This window comes from Populus trichocarpa, chromosome 9, assembly GCF_000002775.5.
Source record: "Populus trichocarpa isolate Nisqually-1 chromosome 9, P.trichocarpa_v4.1, whole genome shotgun sequence".
Lineage (NCBI taxonomy): Eukaryota > Viridiplantae > Streptophyta > Magnoliopsida > Malpighiales > Salicaceae > Populus > Populus trichocarpa.
Window position 1 is genome coordinate 9,659,803 of NC_037293.2, and position 22,436 is coordinate 9,682,238.

General features: G+C 37.2%; 2 protein-coding genes across 3 annotated transcripts; both read right to left on the reverse strand.

Annotated features, from left to right (window-relative positions):
- Window positions 1-1,827: 1,827 nt before the first annotated feature.
- Window positions 1,828-17,273, reverse strand: LOC7464043 (phosphatidylinositol 4-kinase alpha 1). 2 transcript variants are annotated; one of them, XM_024608081.2, is made up of 26 exons: window positions 16,027-17,267; window positions 15,123-15,464; window positions 14,880-15,041; window positions 14,346-14,516; window positions 14,019-14,177; window positions 13,792-13,919; window positions 13,368-13,674; window positions 11,978-12,146; window positions 11,534-11,751; window positions 10,903-11,061; window positions 10,606-10,788; window positions 9,769-10,293; window positions 9,292-9,651; window positions 8,846-9,060; window positions 8,177-8,348; window positions 7,617-7,753; window positions 7,354-7,504; window positions 5,815-6,081; window positions 5,233-5,310; window positions 5,092-5,139; window positions 4,134-4,306; window positions 3,852-4,047; window positions 3,387-3,527; window positions 2,831-3,039; window positions 2,432-2,593; window positions 1,828-2,331 (listed from the first exon to the last, which is right to left on the reverse strand). In XM_024608081.2, the coding sequence occupies exons 1-26, from the start codon at window positions 17,011-17,013 to the stop codon at window positions 2,073-2,075; spliced, it is 6,078 nt and encodes a 2,025-aa protein (XP_024463849.1). In that variant the 5' UTR covers window positions 17,014-17,267; the 3' UTR covers window positions 1,828-2,072. The 2 variants fall into 2 exon arrangements, 1 of the variants encoding a protein (XP_024463849.1); XR_008060079.1 differs by lacking the exons at window positions 1,828-2,331; window positions 2,432-2,593; window positions 2,831-3,039; window positions 3,387-3,527; window positions 3,852-4,047 and adding an exon at window positions 4,532-4,686 and having other exon boundaries at window positions 4,168-4,306; window positions 16,027-17,273.
- A 3,115-nt stretch (window positions 17,274-20,388) lies between these two features.
- LOC7456385 (uncharacterized) lies at window positions 20,389-21,692 on the reverse strand. The gene has a single exon (XM_002313021.2). The coding sequence runs from the start codon at window positions 21,598-21,600 to the stop codon at window positions 20,617-20,619; it is 984 nt and encodes a 327-aa protein (XP_002313057.1). The 5' UTR covers window positions 21,601-21,692; the 3' UTR covers window positions 20,389-20,616.
- Between the last annotated feature and the right edge of the window lie 744 nt (window positions 21,693-22,436).

Here is a 22,436-nt window from a genome sequence, read left to right on the forward strand (position 1 = left end):
AGGTGAAATAACTTCATAAAAATATTGAATAAGATATGAATATGAAGTTTTAATAAATTTAATGTTAAATGATAAAAAAATATAAAAAAATATATAAATAAAAAAAGTTATATTATAATAAATAGTGTTACGTGGAGAGACATACAGTAAAAATCCTATTTTATTTTTTTGTTAACGTTGTTGGGGAAGGGAGGCATGGCTAGTTTGCCAAGAAGGGATACACAACTAGTCGAATAAGAGGGGGGCACAGGGTCAATTTAGATCGTGAGTGGGTGCCTTCACGTCTTAGAATAAGTGGTTCCCTTTTCTTGGATGTACCATCACTTGCAAGTTGCAACCATGGCTCCATGGAGGTTTCCTTTTCTTTATAATTTGTTTTTCATTTTAGGCTAAATTCACTCGACTGTGGTGAAAATGACAGGCTAGGAAAGGTGCTCTAGTTGCGGTGCTGATTTATTTACAAAATTGTTTTTAATTTGAATTCCCTCGTTCTCAGGTCTCAGAACTTCGTCCATTTGCTTCAGTATTCTGGACCACTTGTGATGATGATGCTGACCCAAATCTATTACATAATTGATCTCTTTAAATATATCGTCGCATGATGAATTTTGTTATGAAAATATACTTATTTAGAAGAAAAATTATACATAAAATTAGTAAGCTGTGAAGGCCCTCAATTCAGATGTGAGATACTTATATAATTATAGCTAGTTTCTCTAAGCACATAGCCTTGCATTTCCATAATCATCCAACAATAGTATCCGCGATCAACTTTAAGTAGCAGAATGACACCGCAACAAAATCATTAGATATCCAAAATCAGTTTTTCGATCATAACTCACTGTTCATAATTATAAACAAAAAAACAGACGTGAAGGCGAGAAACAGTCCGTGCACAATAAAAAACGTGACTGGGAAGCTGTCAGCAAATAGCCCTGGTAGAGTGGCAGCGGGTTTCTTAAAATGTTTTTCTTGGTAATGAGATCAAAATGCTATTTGTTTTAATTTTTATTTTTTTTAGTGTTTTTAAATTATTTTAATTTGTTTATATTAAAAATAAATTTTAAAAAATAAAAAATATTATCTTAATATATTATCCACCAAAAAAACAATTTAAAACATATCTTCTACTACGTTCCCAGTACCAAGAAGGCCACTCACCACAACTCGTGTGTTTTTAGCAGTCATCTAGCAATGAGTAGGAAAAATTTTGTGATTTTTACTATTGTTCAAGGTTTGTTCTCTCCCCAAAATTTTGTCGCTTATGACGATTCAAGTGGTTACAGTCTACGGATTCCTAATGTCGTGGAGCGAACATGAAAGTTCGTCGGGTGAATCGCAATATGAAAAGGATCAGAACCCATCATGAACAGAAGATAGCCACGTGTAATAAATCTTTATTTGTCCAGCCACGTTATACATGTATATAAAAAAAGTAAATGCAACATGTTTAATAACAAACCCTAGACTGATAGTTCAGCAGTCAACACTACGCTGGCAACAAAGAAACTCGAGGCAAGGATAAGACAGATATTGAAGGAGGTTGCTAGGGTAAAATAAGCCTATAGAGGAGGACCGCATTACGATACAAATGTAATTTAATAAAAATTTTATTTTTTTATTATTTTAATATACTAGTATTAAAAATAATTTTTTTTTTTAAAAAATAAACACGCTAAAAAAACACTTGGATAAATATCACGCCCATCACCAGTAACGGTAGTCAAAGAACTCTGAACTCCCCACAATTCCCAGAATGTTTCAAGGGCGAGAGGTACGAGTTTCATAGCTAATCAAATTGGCTTGTTCCTTGTACTCGCAAAGTACTTGCAAAGAAAGAAGCATGAATTTCAATTGTGTATAGGACCAACAAACAGTGTTTTAGTATCCTTGCAAACATCATCAGGAATCCCACTGCTCGATTCTGAAAATTTTGCCGTTCTGCTAATAATATTTACTTCAGCTCTCTTAAGTGGAAAATCTCCAGGAAAAAATCCACAGCTGTAAACCTAAGGAACAATTACAAAATTACAAGCAATCATGTACATTTATGATGAACTCTACGTTTTTATTTACTTCTCAATGCCCTGTTGAATGTATTGTATCAAGTCGTAGCCAGCTGTGGTCCACTTATTGTAGGCATCTGTGCACACCCGGATCATGAAGTTGGCAGCTTCACGCTCGCTCATCTCAGGGTGAAATCTCTTGCGAAGATTTCCAATTGGGTCACCCCTACTGAAGCACGGTAACCCACTGTCAAGCATCAACATCACAGTGTTGATTATCCCATCCATGTAGCGGCGGGCTGCTAGGTACCCCTTCACACACAAGCTGTTGACAGATTTTAGGAAACCAAACACTTAGCTCTCAAAATCTTTGTCCATGAAAGCAGATAGAAAAGAGAAAATCCAAAAACAAGCACCAATCTTACCGTACAAATTGGGACCAAGTTTCGCTCTTCATAACCCCAGAGGGATCTAGTAATTGAGTCATCTCATGGCTCAGCTTGAAGTGTGCACTCTCAAAGCGCATATTTCCACCAGGTGATGTTTCCAAGATGAAACCAAAATCAATGTGAACAAGCCTCCCCAAGCTGCATTGGCATGAATGTCAGTAGGTAGTCGGTATTTTTTCTCAAAATCCTAAAATCTAATATTAACTTCTATGTTGATTGGTGTTAGGCCTGCTGTGCTCCACACCCACACGCACACCTGTTTTCCTTCATAGTTTTGCTTGGATTGTATGTTTCTTGAATGCACTAACTTTACTCCCCAGCCATTGCAATCAACAATTACTTCCATGAAAATAGAAAAATAAAAAGATTGCGTACTTGTCAAAGAGAAGATTCCCATTGTGTCTATCCTTTGGCTGAAGTAGAAGGCTGGCAACTGCATAACCAGCACTACTAATGATAAAATTCTCGCGTGCAGCTTCAAAACTAGGAGAGCCGACAGGCCCATAATCCTGTTGAAAGATCTCATACAAACCACCATCTGTTGTTTCACCCATCTGACTTCTGCTACGTGTGTTAGGCACAACCTACGTGGTTAAACATGGTTTGCAACATATAAGCATAACACATACAACATCACAGAAGAGGCAATTTTATAATGGTAGGATGAACATTGCCACATCAAAAGAAAAGGAAAGGACTAATATTTTAGGAAGTCTGGTGTTTAAAATTGGCTATTAGTCTTGAATTATTAAATTAACATTTCTGAGATGGCATTCCTACTCTATATGAAGATATCTTGTTGGCACCACATTCCACTCTAAGTGGCAAACTGCACTCTTGCTCTCATTCTGCATATCGTATTGAGCTGTATTCCAGGAAACATTGCACCAGACAAGCACAGCTAAAATAATGGTTAAACACAAAATCTCACCTCAATTATACCCCTCTCCGGACCAGTTGGGAGAACACCATAAGGAAACAAGTAGAGATTAAGTCCAACTGCTTCAAATATATCTCTAAGGAGTGCTATAACTTGAAGGGCAAGAACATCCTGTCGACAATCATCTCCTACCTTCAAATGGAAAAGTATCAAATAAGCCATTTATGATAAGACTGCTTAAATCAGTATCAAAACTTAAGACCGAAAAAAATTAGTTTGTAAAGAAAGATGCATTTTACTATCACCAATGCCATCTATTTCATTCAAATAAAAAAAAATTAAGCAAGCATCGCAAAATTATGTGATAAAAAACATTACATGGCCTGAAAATGACAAACCTCTTTAGAGAAATCATACAACATATAGTTCGTTCTTTATATGAATTTGTGAGTATCAGTGTTAATAGGTGGTACATTCTATAGGGATTTCATTGGTGTAACATGTTCACAATCATACCTTGAAGATGCAAGCTTGGGGTTTTACATCATTTTGGTCCCCAAACCGATCAACCACATTAAATGTCACCATGATGGGAACTTTCGCTGCAGATTGTAAAGGTATTCCACTGTCCACCCGGATGCCCCTAACAAGCTTGCTAGGAGCAGTTGGTAAGTAAAGATCTTCTCCCTCCAATTCAATTTTCTCCAACTCTCTATTTTAGCAAGCCACATGCCAACATCAACAGCAAGATACAAACCATAAGCAGAATGAGCATAAGCATTGAGATTAGGGGTATACCTCCGAATACCAGCTCGGCGTTCTTCCTTAGAAAGTGGATACAGAACACCAGAAATAGATGTAACTTTATCAAAAAAATCAAACTCCCTATGAAACAAGTTGAGGGCCTTGGTGGTGAAACCATCAATAATACGCTGACGAACAACTGGCAACAGTGCTTGAAAGGAACCACTCTGTAATAAAAACATATATAAATATAGTAGTTAAGTATGAAATGATAAGATCATGGTGGGATCCATTGATTCATAAACATGCATGTAGCATCTTAGGAACCACACGTGTATCCAGATATGAAAACACATCCTAGATTATAAGTGCATCAAAAAAGTAGACACACATCTCGAGTAATTGAATGTGACAAAGAATTGTAATGAATAGAGCAGGTTATGATTGCAAACCTAGTATTAATATTCACCAACCACCCCCAGTGCATCGTGTTGTAACATATGTATGTACAAGCAACTACATGATCAAGCTGGTAAGTGGCAAGACTGTAACACACATTTGCTGACTGCAGAAAACCTCTTTAACATATTGCGGCAATAACACCAGGCTGCTAATAAACCAGACATGACAAATACATGAATATGGTAAGAGAGGAGTGTGAGGTGGTATCTCTCAAGCCTTTCCTCTGATCTCTTTCATATCTATGAAAGGTTAAGGTAGAGCAGGATTTTCACATGAAACAAGCAACGTTTGCTAAACTGCTTTGTCTACAACTGAAATGCTCTCTATGACATCTGTTGTATTCTACTGGGTCAAATGAACAAAATGTAATTCCAAATGAATGCATATTAACAAACTTACATCCCACTTGGGAAGTAAGCCTATACCTTCCAGATAAACTATCCATGCATAAAGAGGTAATTACATTTAGCAGTTTTTGTGTCAAGAGTAAAGGATTGAATTAAGTCTAAAGGTAAGAGGTCTGTTTGACTAGAAGAAAAACTATACATACCTTTCCAGAGGCAACTTCTTTACCAGATTCTGATGGAAAGGTTTCACCCTGTCATGCATAAGACACTCATGAATTATGCAAAGAGAAGAAAATATAAGACCATTATAAGTTAGCCATACAAGTATACGAATGCTTCCACACCTGCAGATGCCATATCAGAATATGGGCAAATATATCACTTCTCTGAGTTGCTCTGAGCAAATATCCTTCTACTAACCTCTGCAAAAATTATAAAAGTAGAAAACCAATGAATAACAAAATACTTGTATATTCCTGGTGGCAGTTTACAGTTTAAAAATCCATTCTAAAAAAAAGGACAAGTAAAATAATCCCATTCTCAATTCTGGCAGCTTTGTATAGTTAAATAGACAAAATAGACCTACTGATCTAATATGCAATCAACCTGATTGTCCAGAATTATAGAAGTGTAGAAGCCAGGTTACAGTGGAGTAAGAGGCTTAAGGTTGAAAGAAGTGTACAAAAGGATTTTTTCCTTTTTCTGGCAAAAAAAAAAAACTTCCTATTTGATTTGCTTATCTCATGCAACACAAATCAATAAGAGCATTAATTTTTAGGTGAGTCGGGTTAAAATTGGTTTGAGATGTCCATCCTCCACCTCACCTGAACCACTCTTGAATTAAGATGAGGTTAGGGCTTCCCCAACCAAACCTGAACTAGAGTATTAGCATAAGCACAAATGGTCAGGTTCATCAGATAACCCACCCCATCATCGTATCGCAAAGACTGCACTAGCTGTGGCATAAAGAAAGTCACTCGCTCTGGAGGATAAGACTCCAAAACTCTAAGAACATATGCCATCACACGTGGATGCCCCTTGTATGCAGGAGTCAGGAACTCGAGTGCTTGTGTGATTGAACAAGCAGCCCAGTGAGGCAGTTGTTGCAAAAGCACTGAATCTTCATCAACAGCATTCGGGGTGACAAAATATGGCAATGCTTCAGGTATGCAGCGGAGATCCAAAATATGTGACTGCAATGGAAACACCAGAAAAATCAAGACATCGTAAACTAAATTACACAAGTAACACATCATTAAAAGGGGGCCGGAATCTCCAAAGGACAACATAAATCATTGTCATTCCAATTTCCACAAAAGCAAAGAAGAATATCCTTGCTCGCAAATGATATTAAGAAGCAAATTATCAGAGTTGTTTAGTGGTAAGCAAAGATGGTCACCGTTTTTTTAATAAAAAAAATTTAATGGTCACATTTCGTGATCACTCTTTATCAAATCAATGGTTTTTTGAACTAGCAAGAGGCTCTGAGTTTCAACATCAAATCAAAACAAACACATAGAATGGCCATTTCCACCCAACTGTGCTGAGGCCATTTGAGCATGATAGGCTCAGCATACTCCAATCCAGAGTGAGAGGAGGAACACTTCTACACAAAGTACCAAAAAAGGATACATGTAAATGAAACACTACAAAAACATGAAGAAGACATTATCAACCTTGCACTGGTGTACCTAATAAACAAGAGATGCAAACTAATTCTACTATGAATTGTTGAACTTGCCTCTGGTCATGGTTTGCTAGGTTTGTATGGCTATTAAATGATAAAAAGGTTCATCTCATGGCTGATAATTAATGGATACTAAAAAACGTAAAAAACCACGGTGTTTAAATGACATTTTAGGCTCTCGACTACAAATTTGTATATGATATTTTGATATTTTTTTGGGAAAAAATCCTGAAGAAAACCAAAGATCTATGAACAGGAGAAGCATAAAAGAGATTCAGTAGGGGAAAATGCATAGGTTTTGACCCAAATAAACAAAAAACAAAAGAATACGACAAAAAAATTTAACCAAATAAAAACAAGTTGCTATAAAAATGCAGAAGATCTAAAACACATGAAAGAAATTCAACCATAACTAGATATTGTAAACTAAGCAAAAATGTAAGCAAAGCATGTGCAGCTGAATAGAAATCATCTTCTGCAACTGCAGCTCAATAAACTAAAAACATCTTTTTTTCCAATATTTATATCATTTTTCACCTTTATTGTTCAAGACAATGATAGCAGATCACTTAGTGGCACAGAATTAAACAGAATCTCTGAATAAGCTTTTATACTTTCACCCAAGGAATGACAACTGTTCATAAAGAGATGATTTTCCAAAATGAAATCATCTTCTAAACAAGAATTAAATTACAAATGTTAATCCTTATTCAAGAGTTTCATATTGTCAGTTCTTTGCAAGCTTATGCTCCCACTAATAAAGATATGGCAAAACTACCTGAACTAGTTGAGTTACTTCAGCTTTCAAATTAATATTTGTTGGGAACCTCGAGACCAAGCATAAGGCGATCCTTGGATCCACAGAGAAGGCAGTCCTAGCATATTCAATCCATTTCTCTGAGCTGATTTTAGGCCGAGATGTATTTTCCCTTGAGATGGAAAGACAAAAGGAGTAGAGATCTTAAGAAACTAATACTATAATATCTTCAAAAAAGTTGGCAGCAGAATATGAATTTATTGCATATAATAGCGACGATTTACTTAGAGTTAGTGGGTTGTGCCCAAACTTCAAGCCTATCAGCTTCATGCTGGCATAGCATCATAAGCAGCTGCTTCCGTTTTTCTCTTCCTGCAGCATAGTTCTCCATCTGGCCCCATACAGGGTGACACTGATCATTCTGCAAGTACTTCATTTTATTAATTCCCTAATAAAATACAAAGGCAGGCTCTGAGATTCAAACAAAGATTGAAGCTACCCCAAAACACACAAACACAAAAAAAAGGTCCTATATCAGCATCCCCAACTTTCCATATTAGGAAATCCGCAAAACATTATCCACTTTAGTTTTTATAAATCAGATGGCATGACTTAATGAGCTTGCCCATTATTAAAATTATTTGAAAAAATGGAAATCAAAGTGTTTTTGAAATGCCAAGAACTTTCACTTGAGTTGATAGATATGAAAAAAGCACATACATTTAGGACCATGTGAAAGTGAAAAAAATTGGATGAGGATCTATACAAGTATCAAAATGTGAAATAACCAATTCTTAGAACTATGCATGGCTACTGATTCCATATGCAACAAACGTAATCTTACCATATCAACCAAATAGGTCCCATTCTCGTGCCCCCGTCCTCTTGCATCAGATTGACCATCATTAGAAATATAGTGAACAAATACGGAGAGAGATCGAGCCTCACTAATGGAAAAATTTACATTGTTTACATCAAACCATTCAGGCTCAAAAGCAAACCAACCCAAACAGGCCCTGAAACATGCACCAAACACGACTTTCAATCCTCAAATGCAACAACAAAAAAAGCATTTAATCATCATCAATAAAGAACTTCAAAAGCAAACTGATGGTACTCCAAAGCCATCCCGGTTAACTCCAAAAACATTGATTAAACAACAATGCAGTAGATAAGGCCATTAACAAAGTAACTGAGAATACCATCCTCATCAACATTGCCTTCTGCGGGAAAATAACCAGCACCTTGACCTCTTTCAGTGGTTTTCCAAAGCCCCAACCCCAACCCATACACACAAAAAAAGAATCAATCAAAGAGACCCAATCCCCAGTCATCGAAAGATTTTCATTTTCATATTATTTCACTGTTTTCTTCTCTTTTTTCGAAAAGCAGATTTCAATGTTTAATATTCTGTACAACTTTCTTGTTTTAGTTGCCAGGGGGCTGAGTAAACTGTCATTGAAGCATAAAGAGAATAAGCAGCAAGTTTTAATGTACAGTAAATGGAATTGACCTATAAATACGATCTTCCAGTAGTTGAAGCCCTGTTTTGAAATTCTGCAGATTGCCTTGGGAATGACATGAACAGAACTTAAGACCAAGAAGCATGATGGTGAAGAAAGTGCCAGTAGCTGCAGGATGGCGGGAAAAGTTCCAGGAAGATTTGGTTGTCCCTTGTAACAGTCGGCCAAGAAGCAAGAGTTGCTCAACACTGTTGTGTCGAACTACCTGTACAACAACAAACCACAAAATATTTTGATGGAATAAGAAAACTATTTGCTTATTGCTGTAAAACAAACACAACAAGTATTTAACTCCAATGTGCAAACTCCTGCATGTGAATACTGAATACCACCACAAAACACCTTAATCCCACCAAGAGTGCATTCCAATAAATACAAAAGAATGAACACTGATAATGTAACAGAGAGAGATTGACAATCATAGATAAATCCTAACCTCAAAACGGTCAATTAAAAATCCAACCCATATTTTATGCGCCATTATTTGTTCAACAGGATCAATTTCAGGCAGCGATTCAGGTTCCCCAGGGGCTAGCTGAGGTCTCAGTTTCGCAGCAGGTCCAGAGTACTTCACTTCATGTGCAAAAAGACCTCGTTTCGTATCAATTGTCCATAACCAAGCATCCACTAGCTCTGCAAGCACAAGAGAACCAAGTTGCGGTGCAGCGGAAACCAACCAAGTCCAAATGAAAACACCAGTCTCCATCGAATCAGGTGTAGAAATATATGCTGGACACCAGCAAAGAAGACGCAGAAGTTGAGCAAAGCCTTCTACATTTGATTTTGACTCAGAAGCCTATTACCAAACAAATAAATCAAACAGATGGAAAAAAAGGAGGGACAAGTAAAACACAAAAGTCCTTCAACATTATCAGCAGGAAAATCAGTGACAAGATGGAGAGCCTCATTTTACCAGATTTGAGAGAAGAAATGCAGCAGCCTGGGAACATGTATCACGAAACTGTGACTTGTCCACTTCCCCACCTTTCTCTGCAATACTGACAAATTGCTGAAGAAGGAGCACAATCTTATTAAGTAGCATCTCATTAAATGAATCATCCTCAGCTGGTGGTTGTTGAGAAAACGCTCCAGTTATCAACCTTTGAAGACCACTACCAAAACCTGTTGGTGCGCCACCAGATTGAAATCCACCAATGCTGTTATACAACCTTCTCATGCCTGCAATTTCTCCAGCATGGTTGCACTTAACCGTTGCACTCACAATACCAGTGCTAAGCACCTCCAAATTGAAAGCTTCAGTCACGTTCAAGTTTGCTCCTGAAGCAGCTGCTGCTGCAGCCATGACTGCAGGAATATTAGCTGTTCGTATGCCAGTCCAGTCATTTTTACTGGGCCCAATCCGTATCTCAGTTAAGAGAGAAACAACGTCAGTTGTAGGTTGTGTTCTCTGCCAAGTATTTGCTTTGCAAAGCTTTTCCTAAAGTGTTCGGAAACCCAAAAAAAAAAAAAGGAGCAAAAACCCATAAAAATGAGTATATTTTAATGAGAAATGGAAACTCCATAAAATAAACAAGATCATCATTATCAACAAATACATAACTGATTGAATAGCATAAGACCTTGTTTAAATGAAGCATGCCACAAGCATACAAAAGAGCATGCACAATTCTCAATAAATTGCAAGAATTATCATAAACAACTCATGTACAGCAGTTTTATCACATATATTCACACCTTTAGCAAATATAGAAATCCAAATCAACTTCATCTATGATATTGCAAAACCAACCTGCAGTAGACCTTGGCTAGTGCATGGGGCATATGAAAGTGATATGCTGATCCATTCCCTGACAATCCTTTGGTACAAAGAACGAACCGATGCTATCAAAGCAGGATCATTAATAACTGCAGAAGGTGAGTCATTGTGAACTGAAAATAGCAGGGAGTCTAAACAGGATGAATTCCACAAAACCTGCATACATGAATTTCCATTTCATCCACATCAGATTAGGCAAGTTGTGGATCACAGGAAAAGAAAAGAGAAAAAAAATCATCTACTGCAAACAGCATTACCAAACAACACTACCTGAGGAAACTTGTCTCTTAGCTGAGTCAACAAGTTTACAGAAATATCTCGAATGTGTTCCTCCCTCTGTGACATGCTTTTTATAAGAAAACAGGCATGGGAAAAAAGAGTTGATTCTCTAACATTGGCTTCATTGCCTGTTTCAGTTATTCGATCTTCCTGAAACCAGATCAAAGTATCAAAGACGTTCACAAGGTAATGAGAGGAAGGGAAGAGAGCAGTAAACAAACTTCATTTTACAAGGAAAGGGTACCATTTCTATTTCTACTACATGTTATTGTTTAAGAAAGCAAGAGTCCCCATGAAACAAGAAATAAAAAGTCAATGTCACACTTGAAAACCATCCACTGCTACTATCAAATTTATTCATTTTAAACAGAGTAAGAGAAAGAAAAGGATATCACCAGTTGTGGCTCAATGAAGTGCAGTCCTGGGAGGAAGTATTATAGGGACTATAATTGACACTTTACAGAGAACATAACATAAGGGAATGTATTGTTTTGATATTTATACCTTTAGTGCAAGAACTAAGCATAAAAAGTAATCAACATTCCCTACATGAGCAGAAATACAAATGGAAGGGCATTGCTAGAAAAAAGATTTTAAATGCAATGAAATAAAAAAAAAATACCAGCCAGAAAACTGCTGCTTCAAATGCCCTATGAACAATAGCCATCAAACATTGGAACACAGCTGGCATAAGATTTGGAGTTTTTAGATATTCGAAGACACAGCTGAAGGCACTTCTAGAAGCACTCAAACTATCACCACCATTAAGGATGCCACCATTGCTACTGAAACGTATTATCTCCAAAAATGCAACAGCAAGCAGATAGGTTGCCTTCACACCTGTAAAATCAAAGTGTAATCAACACACATGCTTGGGACACCAATATTAAAGCAGACTTGAAAAAAAAAATCAGGACCATTAACGAGGAATAATTCCACCAAATAAGGTCCCAAAACAACCAAATTTCCAAGATGACTAAAGAAAAAAGCATCAAGTTGAAAACAAAAAAACAACACCAGAATCACAAATTTAAAGTGCAACAACATAGTACGCAATCTATTGAACCTGAAATTGTGCTCATAGCTGCAACATCAACTCTGCCACCAAGAGCAGCTGAAAGAGCAGATCTTTGTGTTAAAGCTGCTTTCTCATTACCACTCCCCCGACGACTGCCAGGATTGTGAAGGGCATTGAGTTCCAATTCATCTTCAAGCCATTTCACTGAGCTAACAACCTGGAGAGATATATTATTATATCAAACTCAAATATGAGTAAAATACATAGAGAAATGACTTTCTTAAATAGTTAAAGATAGGGTGAGATGATTAAGTTCCAAGTGTAAAACAGGCCAAGTCAAAAGGCAGAATTTCTCAAGTAAAATTAAAAATAATTTAAGATCATAAGGGAGGCAACATTTGGAGTGCAAAACCATATATATCAAAAATAGGTTCTAGTTTAGAAATGAAAAGGAAACTACTTCAAGCTATATTTAATCCTTAAATGTCCAGGATAGAGATCAGCTCATCGAATGCCTTACCAACAAAATGATGATCCAAACCCAATTTCTTACAAGTCTCAGATTAACACAGTCTACAAGAGAAACAGAAGATTGGTGTTTTTGTACATTTGATATTCCACATTGGCCATATGACAGAACAATAGTCCTATTACAAGCTGACATGGTGAGTTTCGAGTAATAAAAGAAGTAACATATGTACAGAAGAAGAGAGAAATATTGATGAACCACCAGCCTCCCTAATTTGATCAAACAGCAACCATTCATCAGCCTCATAAGCGAACCCCCACCCCCAATATGACAGAACAAAAGTCTTATTATAAGCCGACGTGGTGAGGTTCGAGTCATAAAAGAAGTAACATATGCACAGAAGAGAGAAATACTGACGGACCACCAACCTCCCTAATTTGATCAAATAGCAACCCATTCATCAGGGGTTTTCCTAATAAGCCAACCCCACCCCCCCACCCCCCCAAAAATAAAAAGTAAAAATAAATAAATAAATAAGCAAAACTTAAACCATTTCTTGATCATTGAAATTGTTTTCAGAGACATAAGATTGGTGTATCTACCAATGTCAGACAATGTTGTTGTAATTCAGGTACATTTTGCTATAATTACAATTTATTTCAGAAAAAGATTAATTCATCTATGAACTTAGGTCACTGTAAGTGGTCCAGTTATAAAATTACAAAAGTAGCCTACCTTTTTTTCCTTAATCAACTAAAGCCATGTCAGGGACAAAAAAAATATAGAACTGATTAACTGAGTGTGTAACGTATGCATTCCAGAACAGCAATCTGTTGCAGCCCTTATAAAATTAAACAAACTAATCGCTAACAAGTGAATGGCATTTGGCACAATTTCAGAGAAAGACAGGAAAGAAATTATCAAGTAAATAAGATGCCATCATTTAAAAACCATTTGCAATCAACTTACAAGGGGAGGAGTCCCTTGAGCAATTCGCTGAACAGCAGACGACCACTGTGCATTCCACATGTATGGTCCACCCACCGCTTGAAGAGCAATTGTGCCCATGCTTCCCACACTGTTCAGTGTAGTTGAAACTGACTTTGTTGGCTGCTGAATTTTCTGAATGGGAGGTGCTAGACCAAAAAGAGCAACATAGAACCACAGGTTGCGGAACAATTTCAAGAGTGATGGTTCCACATTCACAGTGGGGTCAAAATCAGAGCATATTTCAGCAACAGCAGAAAGCAGAGGCCCTAGAAAATCTGCTCCACTCCTGCAACAATTGGGGTATCAGAAAGAACAACACCAGAAACACAACGCAGTGAGGGGGGAAAATGGCTGTTGCAAGCAGATAAAACAAGAGATTCCACGTAAAGGAAAAGATATATACCTTCCACTTTTGGATTCAGCAGCCAGGCCTACATCTGAGCACAGAGATAGCAAACGATGACGATAGTCTGAGCGTAATTTCATATTTTTAAGCCCACTAGCGATCAAAAGAAATCCTGCAGGAAGAGTCTAGAGTGTGATGGAACTAGTGAGCCACCATTTGATAAGATAAACCATCAGCCATCTTAAAGGTATTTTGTATGACTGGTCATTGTAAACAATGCATACCTCAACACGTTCTGTGGTGGCTTCTGGTGCCAATGTTTTGCTTTCAGCAGACCCTACACTTGACAATTTACTTAAGTAACTTCTTGTCATTAGAACAACTGTCTCCCGATACGACTTCTCAAAACCTAAACCTGCAATGCGAGAAACAGCATCGAGAAGCTGCAAGAAGTTAAGGGAGAAAGAAGTTAGAGAACATGCCAAATAGATATGAGATGCAAAATACTAGATTGCAATTTGAAATGACCACCAATAGAAAGGAAAAAATATGTGTGAGAAAATCAAATCTATATCAGATACTAGATTGCTCCAAAGACAAAGATTCCCTACTCGAAGTCGCAATAAACCAGGAGTTGAAGCTTCCCCCTCTTCCAAGCTTTCAATAAAAAGTGGCAATATCATGTCTACCACTTCAGACTTGTTAACAGCGACAGTCAAATCAGCAAGCAAGCGAATAACATTAAGCTGCACAGCAGGAACTCCCTGCTTCTCCTTGTCAACCTGGAAATCAGCACAACTAGTAAACAGGGAATGAAATAGAACCAGAGATCAATAACAAAAAAAATTGGAAACCATGAGCTGGTGCAGAAAGGATTCCATGATTAAATGGTTATAACCCTGGTTAGCAAACAACTTTTGTTACTTTTGTTATAACCTCTAGCGAAAAAAAGGATGAACACATTTGACATTCCCATCCCTGGTGAGTATAAGAAAAACTAACAAGTTATCCATCCCAGATTAATTTGAAAGCACCTTTGTTAACAATGTTGACAAGCAGACAGACACACCAACAAAATTCTGTATGTGATCTGTATATCATAGTTATAAATGTATCAGAGCGTGTTGCTCTCAATACAAACCAACCTGGTCATCATAATCAATTCGTTCGCGTATACTGGAGGCCAATCCAGAGATAAACGTGTCCACAGGAGCCCGATCCCTTGTCCAGCCAGATTCAATTATCTGACAGCTTGTCTTCATGACAGTCTCAAACATTGCTCCCTGACTGCCACCCCAAGTATCAGCCTGTTACAATTGTAATGAACATCTTTACAGACCATATAGCATGCTTGTATATGCCAACTGAAACCTATCCATAACACATACCTGAGCACAGGCAGTCAGCACAAGTGGCTTCAGGCGAATGAGCAAGACACGCATTGGCTGACCCCCCCTGGTGACAGCAATTTGTGCAATCCCACCAAGCAATGAACTGAGCAGCTCTTCACAGTTTTTCAACTTCCGCCACACTGAGAGCAAACAGGCTTCTGCAGCATCTATCAACAATGCCAGAGTCTCAAGCACCAACCTCTTGGATGTCTTGCCATCCACATCAAGAGATGCAAGACTCTGAACTTTCATCCTGGCTGCAGCTTGATAGACGGAAAGTTTTGCATTGACTCTTGCTTTTAAAAGCTGTCCCTGTTCATTACAGTCCCGTCTCCGTATCTGCCAACATAACCAACTTTCCCTTATCAACCAGTATATTCAACATTTCTTTTCCCGCTACAGAAAGAGGTCCCATGCACGTTCACTTAATTACACTCACACACACACACACACACACACACGTACTCACACAAATATACATGCACGCACATAAAACGAGCCCAGAAATTTACATGAACATATATATGCATTGAGAGAGGCCATAACCAATTTCCAATTTCAAACTTTACTGTATCAAATTCAAATTCCATGGTTTCTCCTGAGAGATACCTCCTAGGTAAAAATGTAACAGCAAATCCAAAATCAAGTTAACATATAAGCACGTTAGCTTCAAACACATGACCGACAAATAACCAAAAAAATCCATGGTTAGATTTTTCCTGTGCACTAGAAGCACCTTCATACACTTCTACCTTTGCCATTACTAAGTTTCCCTTACATGCCCGTTTCCTCAATGAGGTCCATCTATTTTTCATCTGAAATACATTAAGAACCGTTCACAAACACACAGAGTAGTGGTGGCGGTGGTGGTGAAAACAGCAGCAGCTGCTGCTGCATTTACCTTCAAAAATGCAGACAGAGATTGAAGTTGCTTCTTAGCAATGAACCTAACTAGCTCCAAAAGCTTGTTATCTATCTTGACACAATCCAAAACATGTCCAATCAACTTGTACGCAATCTCTTGCTTCTCCAATCCCTCCGCAGTCTCTTCCTCAAATGAAGCCACTTGTTGCCTGCTCAATCCCCCACCTCCATCAAATCCCACCCCTGTTGACTCCAAACCACTCTTCCACGTCACTCCACTCCCATTCACCACCACTGTAGTTGATGCACTCGACGAAGACAGTGTCATATGACTCAAATCATTCACCGTACTCGAAATATCATTACTGGCATCGTGGCTACTATTATGTTGTTTCACATTATTACTCAATGGCGAACTTTGTGAGGATGATGTTCCAGAGTTCATCCCAATTCGCTCACTAGGTGACGATGGCACCGGCACGGGCACATTAAACTGATCTAAAAGGCACGTGATCAACTTCTCCCCATCTTCCGGCAAAATCGGAACAAAATTCTCTGTTAACGCAATTAAAAAAACCCTAGAAATCGCCGAGCTCGCCAAATTTTCACCGGCATTGTTCCCAATCGCAGCCATAACAACTTCTCCAACAAATCCGGCAACATCCTCGGAGAAACCCGGATCCAATTCGGCCGACTTTGACACGTAAGCCAGGAAGCCGGTAAAAAAAGACGCGATCGAGTCGGTAGAGAAGGATTGTGGCCAAAAGGAAGGATTAAACGACGTCGGGATTGAGCGGAAGAAAGCGAGGATTAGTGATTTTGGACGGTTATCGGTGTGGTCGAGGGTTATGGAGAGAAATCGAGAAACTGCGAGGATTGCATTGATTTGTGAGTGAGAAACCCTGGGCGATCCGGTTAAGAGAGACTCTGGTTGAGGACAGCGATTGCATAGCCAGGTCAATTTATCAGCGAATTGTGCAGGATTTTGTGAGATTAGATCACAGAGCTCTATTAATGACTCCATTGTCAGATAAATGGAGAATTGAATTGATGGGTTTTTGTTTGATTTAGAGAAACATGCTTTATTTGATTCTGAATGCGAGGGAGAGGGCGGAGAGAGAAAATGTGTGTGTTTTTAAGGTATAATTTTGTTTCTAGGGTTTACAGGGAGGAAGGAAATGGAGTGATGGGTGGGAGGGAAGGGAGGTAATGGAGAGGTGAGGTTGCTGTTAGTTTTGTTTCTCTTATATTGTATTTGCTTTTGCTGCCATTGTTTCTCTTTCATCTTTTTTTTGTCTCTCTCTCTTCCCCCCTTCTCTCTGTTTGTGGATGTTCCATTTTTTTCGGATAAACTACATTTGTATCCTCTAGGTATTCCAAATGTTTCAATTTAGTTTGTCTTTGGTGTAACTTTTGCAAATTAATTTAAGTTGTTTTCTTACTTTTTACATAAATAAATAAAAAAGTTATAATTATGTCTAGTTAGGAATAACCTTTCACTTAAATCAGAATTTTGTAATAAAATTGAGTTAAATTTTTAATTTAATTTAATTGAAATTTGAAATTTTTAACTTGGATTATAACTTATTCTATGTTCTTTATTTTTAAAAAAAGTTGTATTTAATCATTCTTTATTAAACGTGTTTTTATTTAAATTCATTCTTGCTTGATTTTGTTACAAGTTATTTCTAAAAAAATAACTTCTAAATCATGACTCAAAAGCATAGTTTTCAGACCCAGTCCGGTTTAAGACTCGGGTTCCGGATTTTAACAGGGTCAATTTTTTTTAAAATCAAAGCGAAATCATTTTAATAGAAAAAATCAAAGTCAATGGGTTGCAACCGGATCTTACCGGGTCACCGGATCACACCAGATTTTTTCTTTTTCTATTTTTTATTCAACCCGATTCCAGCCCCGGGTTAACCCGTCGGGCCGGACCGGATTTCAAAACCATACTTAAAAGTTAAAAGTCATAATTTAAAAGTCATACCAAATATAATACTAGTTTTATCATTTAAAAATAAGCCCATGTTAAAATTACGAGAGAGGGCAAGTCTTTTTATAATAGTCTTATTTATTTGCACAAAATACTATTTCTTTGAGTAATATTTTCACACTTTTTTCATGTTTAGTGAATTTTTATAAGAACATGTAAATGAAAAGTACTTTTTTATTTAAAAAAAAACATTTGAGAAGAAAAGGTAACTTTGATCTCACTGTAGAATACTTTTTAGTTTACATGCGAGGTAATAACTTTATTATTTTTAAATACTATTCTGAGTTCATAAATACACAGTCACTGGACTCAAGCCTGTCATGGAGGGATCCAATGTTATGCCTGTGAGTACGATGACAAAAATAGACGAGTATTAAATAAAAGGATGATATTGAATTAACAGCGATAATTTAGTGGTTTCTTTGAAGTTTCTGGTAAACGAGGGACGAGACTGAAATAGTCTAGTCTTTCTGTGGCTGTTCTGTGCTGGGTCTTTCTTGTATGGGGACGTGGCGTCTTTGGATCCTCTTTTTGTCCTTTCTACTTCCAACCTCTCTGTCGCTCCGTCGAGGCCAGGGAGTCTGCTTGGAAGATAATGCTCTCTTCGTTGATTTTTCGCTCGTTCACTGTAGAAAGTAGAAACCCAGGAATCAAACCAATATTTAAATTTTTGTAGTCTGGCAACCGATTTTCTTCATTCAATTTTCACACATCAAAATCTAATCCAGTTTTTAGCCAATAGAACAACGTATTTACCTGCACTAAAAGTACAGTTTTCGTGAATTTTTAAAGAAAATAACTATTCGTACGTACAGTTTATTTTTTATTTCTTCGCGGTTATGGATCCACAAAGCATCCCAAGCCATAAATGAAATCTTTGGTGTGTTGATATGAAAGGCATTGATTAACCAGCAACCACCCACTCGCAGACAAAGCTATAAATATCCGTATAGAATTGTTTATTTTTGTATTTTAAAAATATTTAAAAAAAAATTAATTTTTTTTCATTTCAAATTAATTTTTTTAAATATAAAAAATAAATATAAAAAATATTATTTTAATATTTGTTAAAATAAACTTTTTTAAAAAATTAACCCTACTAAAATAAAATAAAAAACTCATAGTATTTACCTCTTAAATCAATGATAAAAGTTGCTATATAGCACCTTTTTAATCATAAAAAATGACTTTCTAGGGAATCAAATATCTTTTCTTCTCTTTAAGCTAATCATGCTCCTCGTGCTATATTTGCACGACTGACCAAACTTACATGCTTGTACTTTTTACTTTTCTATTAAAAATAATAAATAATAATAATAATTTCCTTTCCAGGGGTATATTAATTTTCAGCAGTTTTTTACATGACTAGAATTAAAAAATTTCCTTTTTCTTTCTTGAACAAGTGTCATTAACTCAATAAATAACAATTAAGAAAACAATAAACAAATTTTATCTTAAGAATTTGAGACTGAGATACCTTCGGAGTGGCATTATACCAGCCATTTTATCAAATTATTTTATTATTAAAAAAAACATTTGGAAAACAGGATAGTGGGTATGCTTTTAAACTACGAAGTTATTTATTATTGGGCCATTTTAAATGTGGTAAAGTCTAGCTATTTCTCTCCGTTGCTGGATACTAAGGAATAGAACATGGATTTCTATCTAGAAGATGGCCTCATAGGTGTTACAAATCATGGCCCACCAGGCCTGGTGCAATTAATCAAAGCAGTGGACACCTGGCATAACAGCACACATCATTGCTGGGAATCTGGGATAGATAAATCATCCGACTACTTGGGAAATGGGCCTGGGCCTGGTAAGTAGCCACGTAGAACCTCTCTCTTTCTCCTCCGATGACAAATTATCCGATTATTTTTAAAAAGTTTGGAGTTTTTTTTATGTTTTTAGTTTTAAATTATTATTTTTTTAGTGTTTTTAGCTTTAAATTAATTTGTTTTAGCTAATTAACAAAATCTGCAGGATTATATGTTTAGCAGGATTCGATGTTTCACCCTCTTATAAGCTGGCTCAGTACCCCCAAGGACAAGCCTCTCGTATGGATGGTGTGGGCTGGTACTGGTTGCATTATGACGAGTCAAGGCTCGATACCACCGGACCAAGCCATCTAAACCATAACTAGCTTGGGAAAAACATCAAGCACCTGTACTTCTATGAAATTTGCTTGGAAGAAAAGTTTGAAGGGGCCAGCATTCAGACATCAGAATCTACATTCCGAGGAAAAAAAAAAAAACTAACGCATAAACATTAGTTAGCATCAAACTATTCAATTTATTTCTTTTGAAAGCTTGATAATTCTCGAAACAGGAAGAAAGATTGGAGTTAATCCCATATCATAATATATATAAATATATAGCAAGATCAAGCGGATACATGGTATGATGATATTATAAGGCTTCCAATATGGAAATTGATCTTGCCTAGCTAAACAATATTAAAAAAAAGTACAAAATCAAAAGAAAATCCATGAACCCACCAACCAAACTAAATTAACTATTTACTAATCCACATACGCATACTCTGGTACGACAACATGTTACACACCCAAAACACATGATGATATACCACCTCACTCAGAATCAGCAAATAAAAGATTCTCCTTCTTCCAATTCAGCGATCAAAAGGGCCATTGGGATCAAGCTGTTTACACATTCCAAGATAAGCAAGATAGAGAACACGATCCTTAGCCCCAGTGCGATGATTTTTTGTGTGCTTGCAAAAATATTTCAACTGATCAAGAGTACAGCAGCCTAACATTTGCCCCAAAAGCAAAAACAACCAATTAATCTTCTGCTTCTTGTTGGCAATCACAGGCTTCACGCTATTTTCCTGGTCGCAAAATTGGCACCTGGGCAGTACCGGATTCATCCAATCACTTGGTGCCCTATCATGCATGAAACTCTTGTTTTGAGAAATAAATGCACCAATTTCTACAAACTTGGCTCTCAAGTCAAACCCTAATTCAAATTGTTTTTCACATCTCTTGCATTGGACTAAACCAGTGATGGTTTCTATTCTTCTTGATAGCAAATAGTCCAAGCTATGCACCATGGCACGACGATCCATGGCCCAAGGATACAAGACGGGAACAGTTTCCCCTTTCCCTTCGCGGGGACCCTGAGAAGGGTTCCGGCGTGTGCGTGGAGCGCGAGATGGACCAGCCATGGAACTTTCATGGTTTATTGGAGCAGTAGTGTATAGCAATGGTTCAGTCACAGGAATATCAGTGAATGGGGCGTGTTTGGGAGAAAGCTGAAGAGGGCCAAGAGGCCTTGGTGTCATCTGGGCATCCGGTGGGATTTCAATTTGAGGGATATCTTGATGCTGGGGTAGCGGTTGATGAGTTACCGATAATGATGTTGCAGGTGGCGGCAATGACAGTGATAACTGTGGTCTTGTAGTGTTTAGGGTAGTTTTCTTTTTGGATCTCGGAGGTCGACCAAAAGACAAAGAAAGTGTAAGGTCAAAATCTTCATCATCTTCACCTTCCAAATCTTGCTGGCTAATGCTGTTGTTATTGTTGTTGTTACTGCTGTGCTTTCTCTTCGTGGAGATCTCTTGCTCATTGGTTTCTAAATCTTCTTGGCTCTTCATGGTGTGAGTAAAAGATCGAGGGAGAGAGGATTAGGGTTTTAGTGAAAAGGCAATAGTGTTAGTATGTTGGTTATGAAAACAGAGAGAAAAACGAGAGAGATGGATTTTAAAAGGACATTAAAAATTGGAGATAGAGATATGGAAACAGAATATATAAGATAAGAACGGGAGTTGATAAAATTTCTTTCAAATTTTGAAAAGTAGAAGAAAAAAAAAGACTACTGGGGTTATCTTTATTCTCTCTGTGTTTGTTATGGAGTTTGTTACAGTGTTTTTCCCCTACCGGTCACCTTTTTTACTGGGTCTTTTTCACTCTGTTTCAGCAAGTCTGGTGACTACTGCCTGTCGAGGAAGAAAATTAATTAAAAGCCTCGATGAATAAACTGAAGTGAGAGAATGTAGGGAGATAACTAATCGGGGAGAGAGATAAGAATCTAAGAGTCTATCTCTTCCTTAATTTTCTGTTTTTATCAAAATGCTATCATAAATATCTCTTAGACTTCCATAATGTCCAAAGTCATGTAATTTCGAATGTAATCATGTACACAAGAAAACATAAATATGGAGATTAAATGCTGTTTTTCCCGAGCAGGTATATATGGTTAATTTGGTGTCTTCTCCGATTAGCATTTTAATTTGTAGTCTAGTAATTAGCAAAAAGTACTTTTATAATACTAAAAAAAACAACAAATAAATTAAAAGGTGTTACTGTTAGTAGCACTCTCCTGGAGTGACTGTAAGAACTGCTGGCTCGCCTTTCATGGACTGACAGAGGCGCCTGGTACGTAAGGACCAACTAAACAAGGACAAAGGATGGGTGATGCTTTGTACATGCA

Bases quoted from the DNA above. Each gene is read 5' to 3' on its own strand.
- LOC7464043 (XM_024608081.2), bottom strand. From the start codon at position 17,013: ATGGAGTCATTAATAGAGCTCTGTGATCTAATCTCACAAAATCCTGCA. The intron at 7,505-7,616 runs GTAAATCGTCGC...TTCCATCTCAAG, and splicing joins GCACAACCCACTAACTCTAA to GGAAAATACATCTCGGCCTA. The intron at 2,332-2,431 runs GTAAGATTGGTG...ATCTGTCAACAG, and splicing joins ACTTGGTCCCAATTTGTACG to CTTGTGTGTGAAGGGGTACC.
- LOC7456385 (XM_002313021.2), bottom strand. From the start codon at position 21,600: ATGAAGAGCCAAGAAGATTTAGAAACCAATGAGCAAGAGATCTCCACG.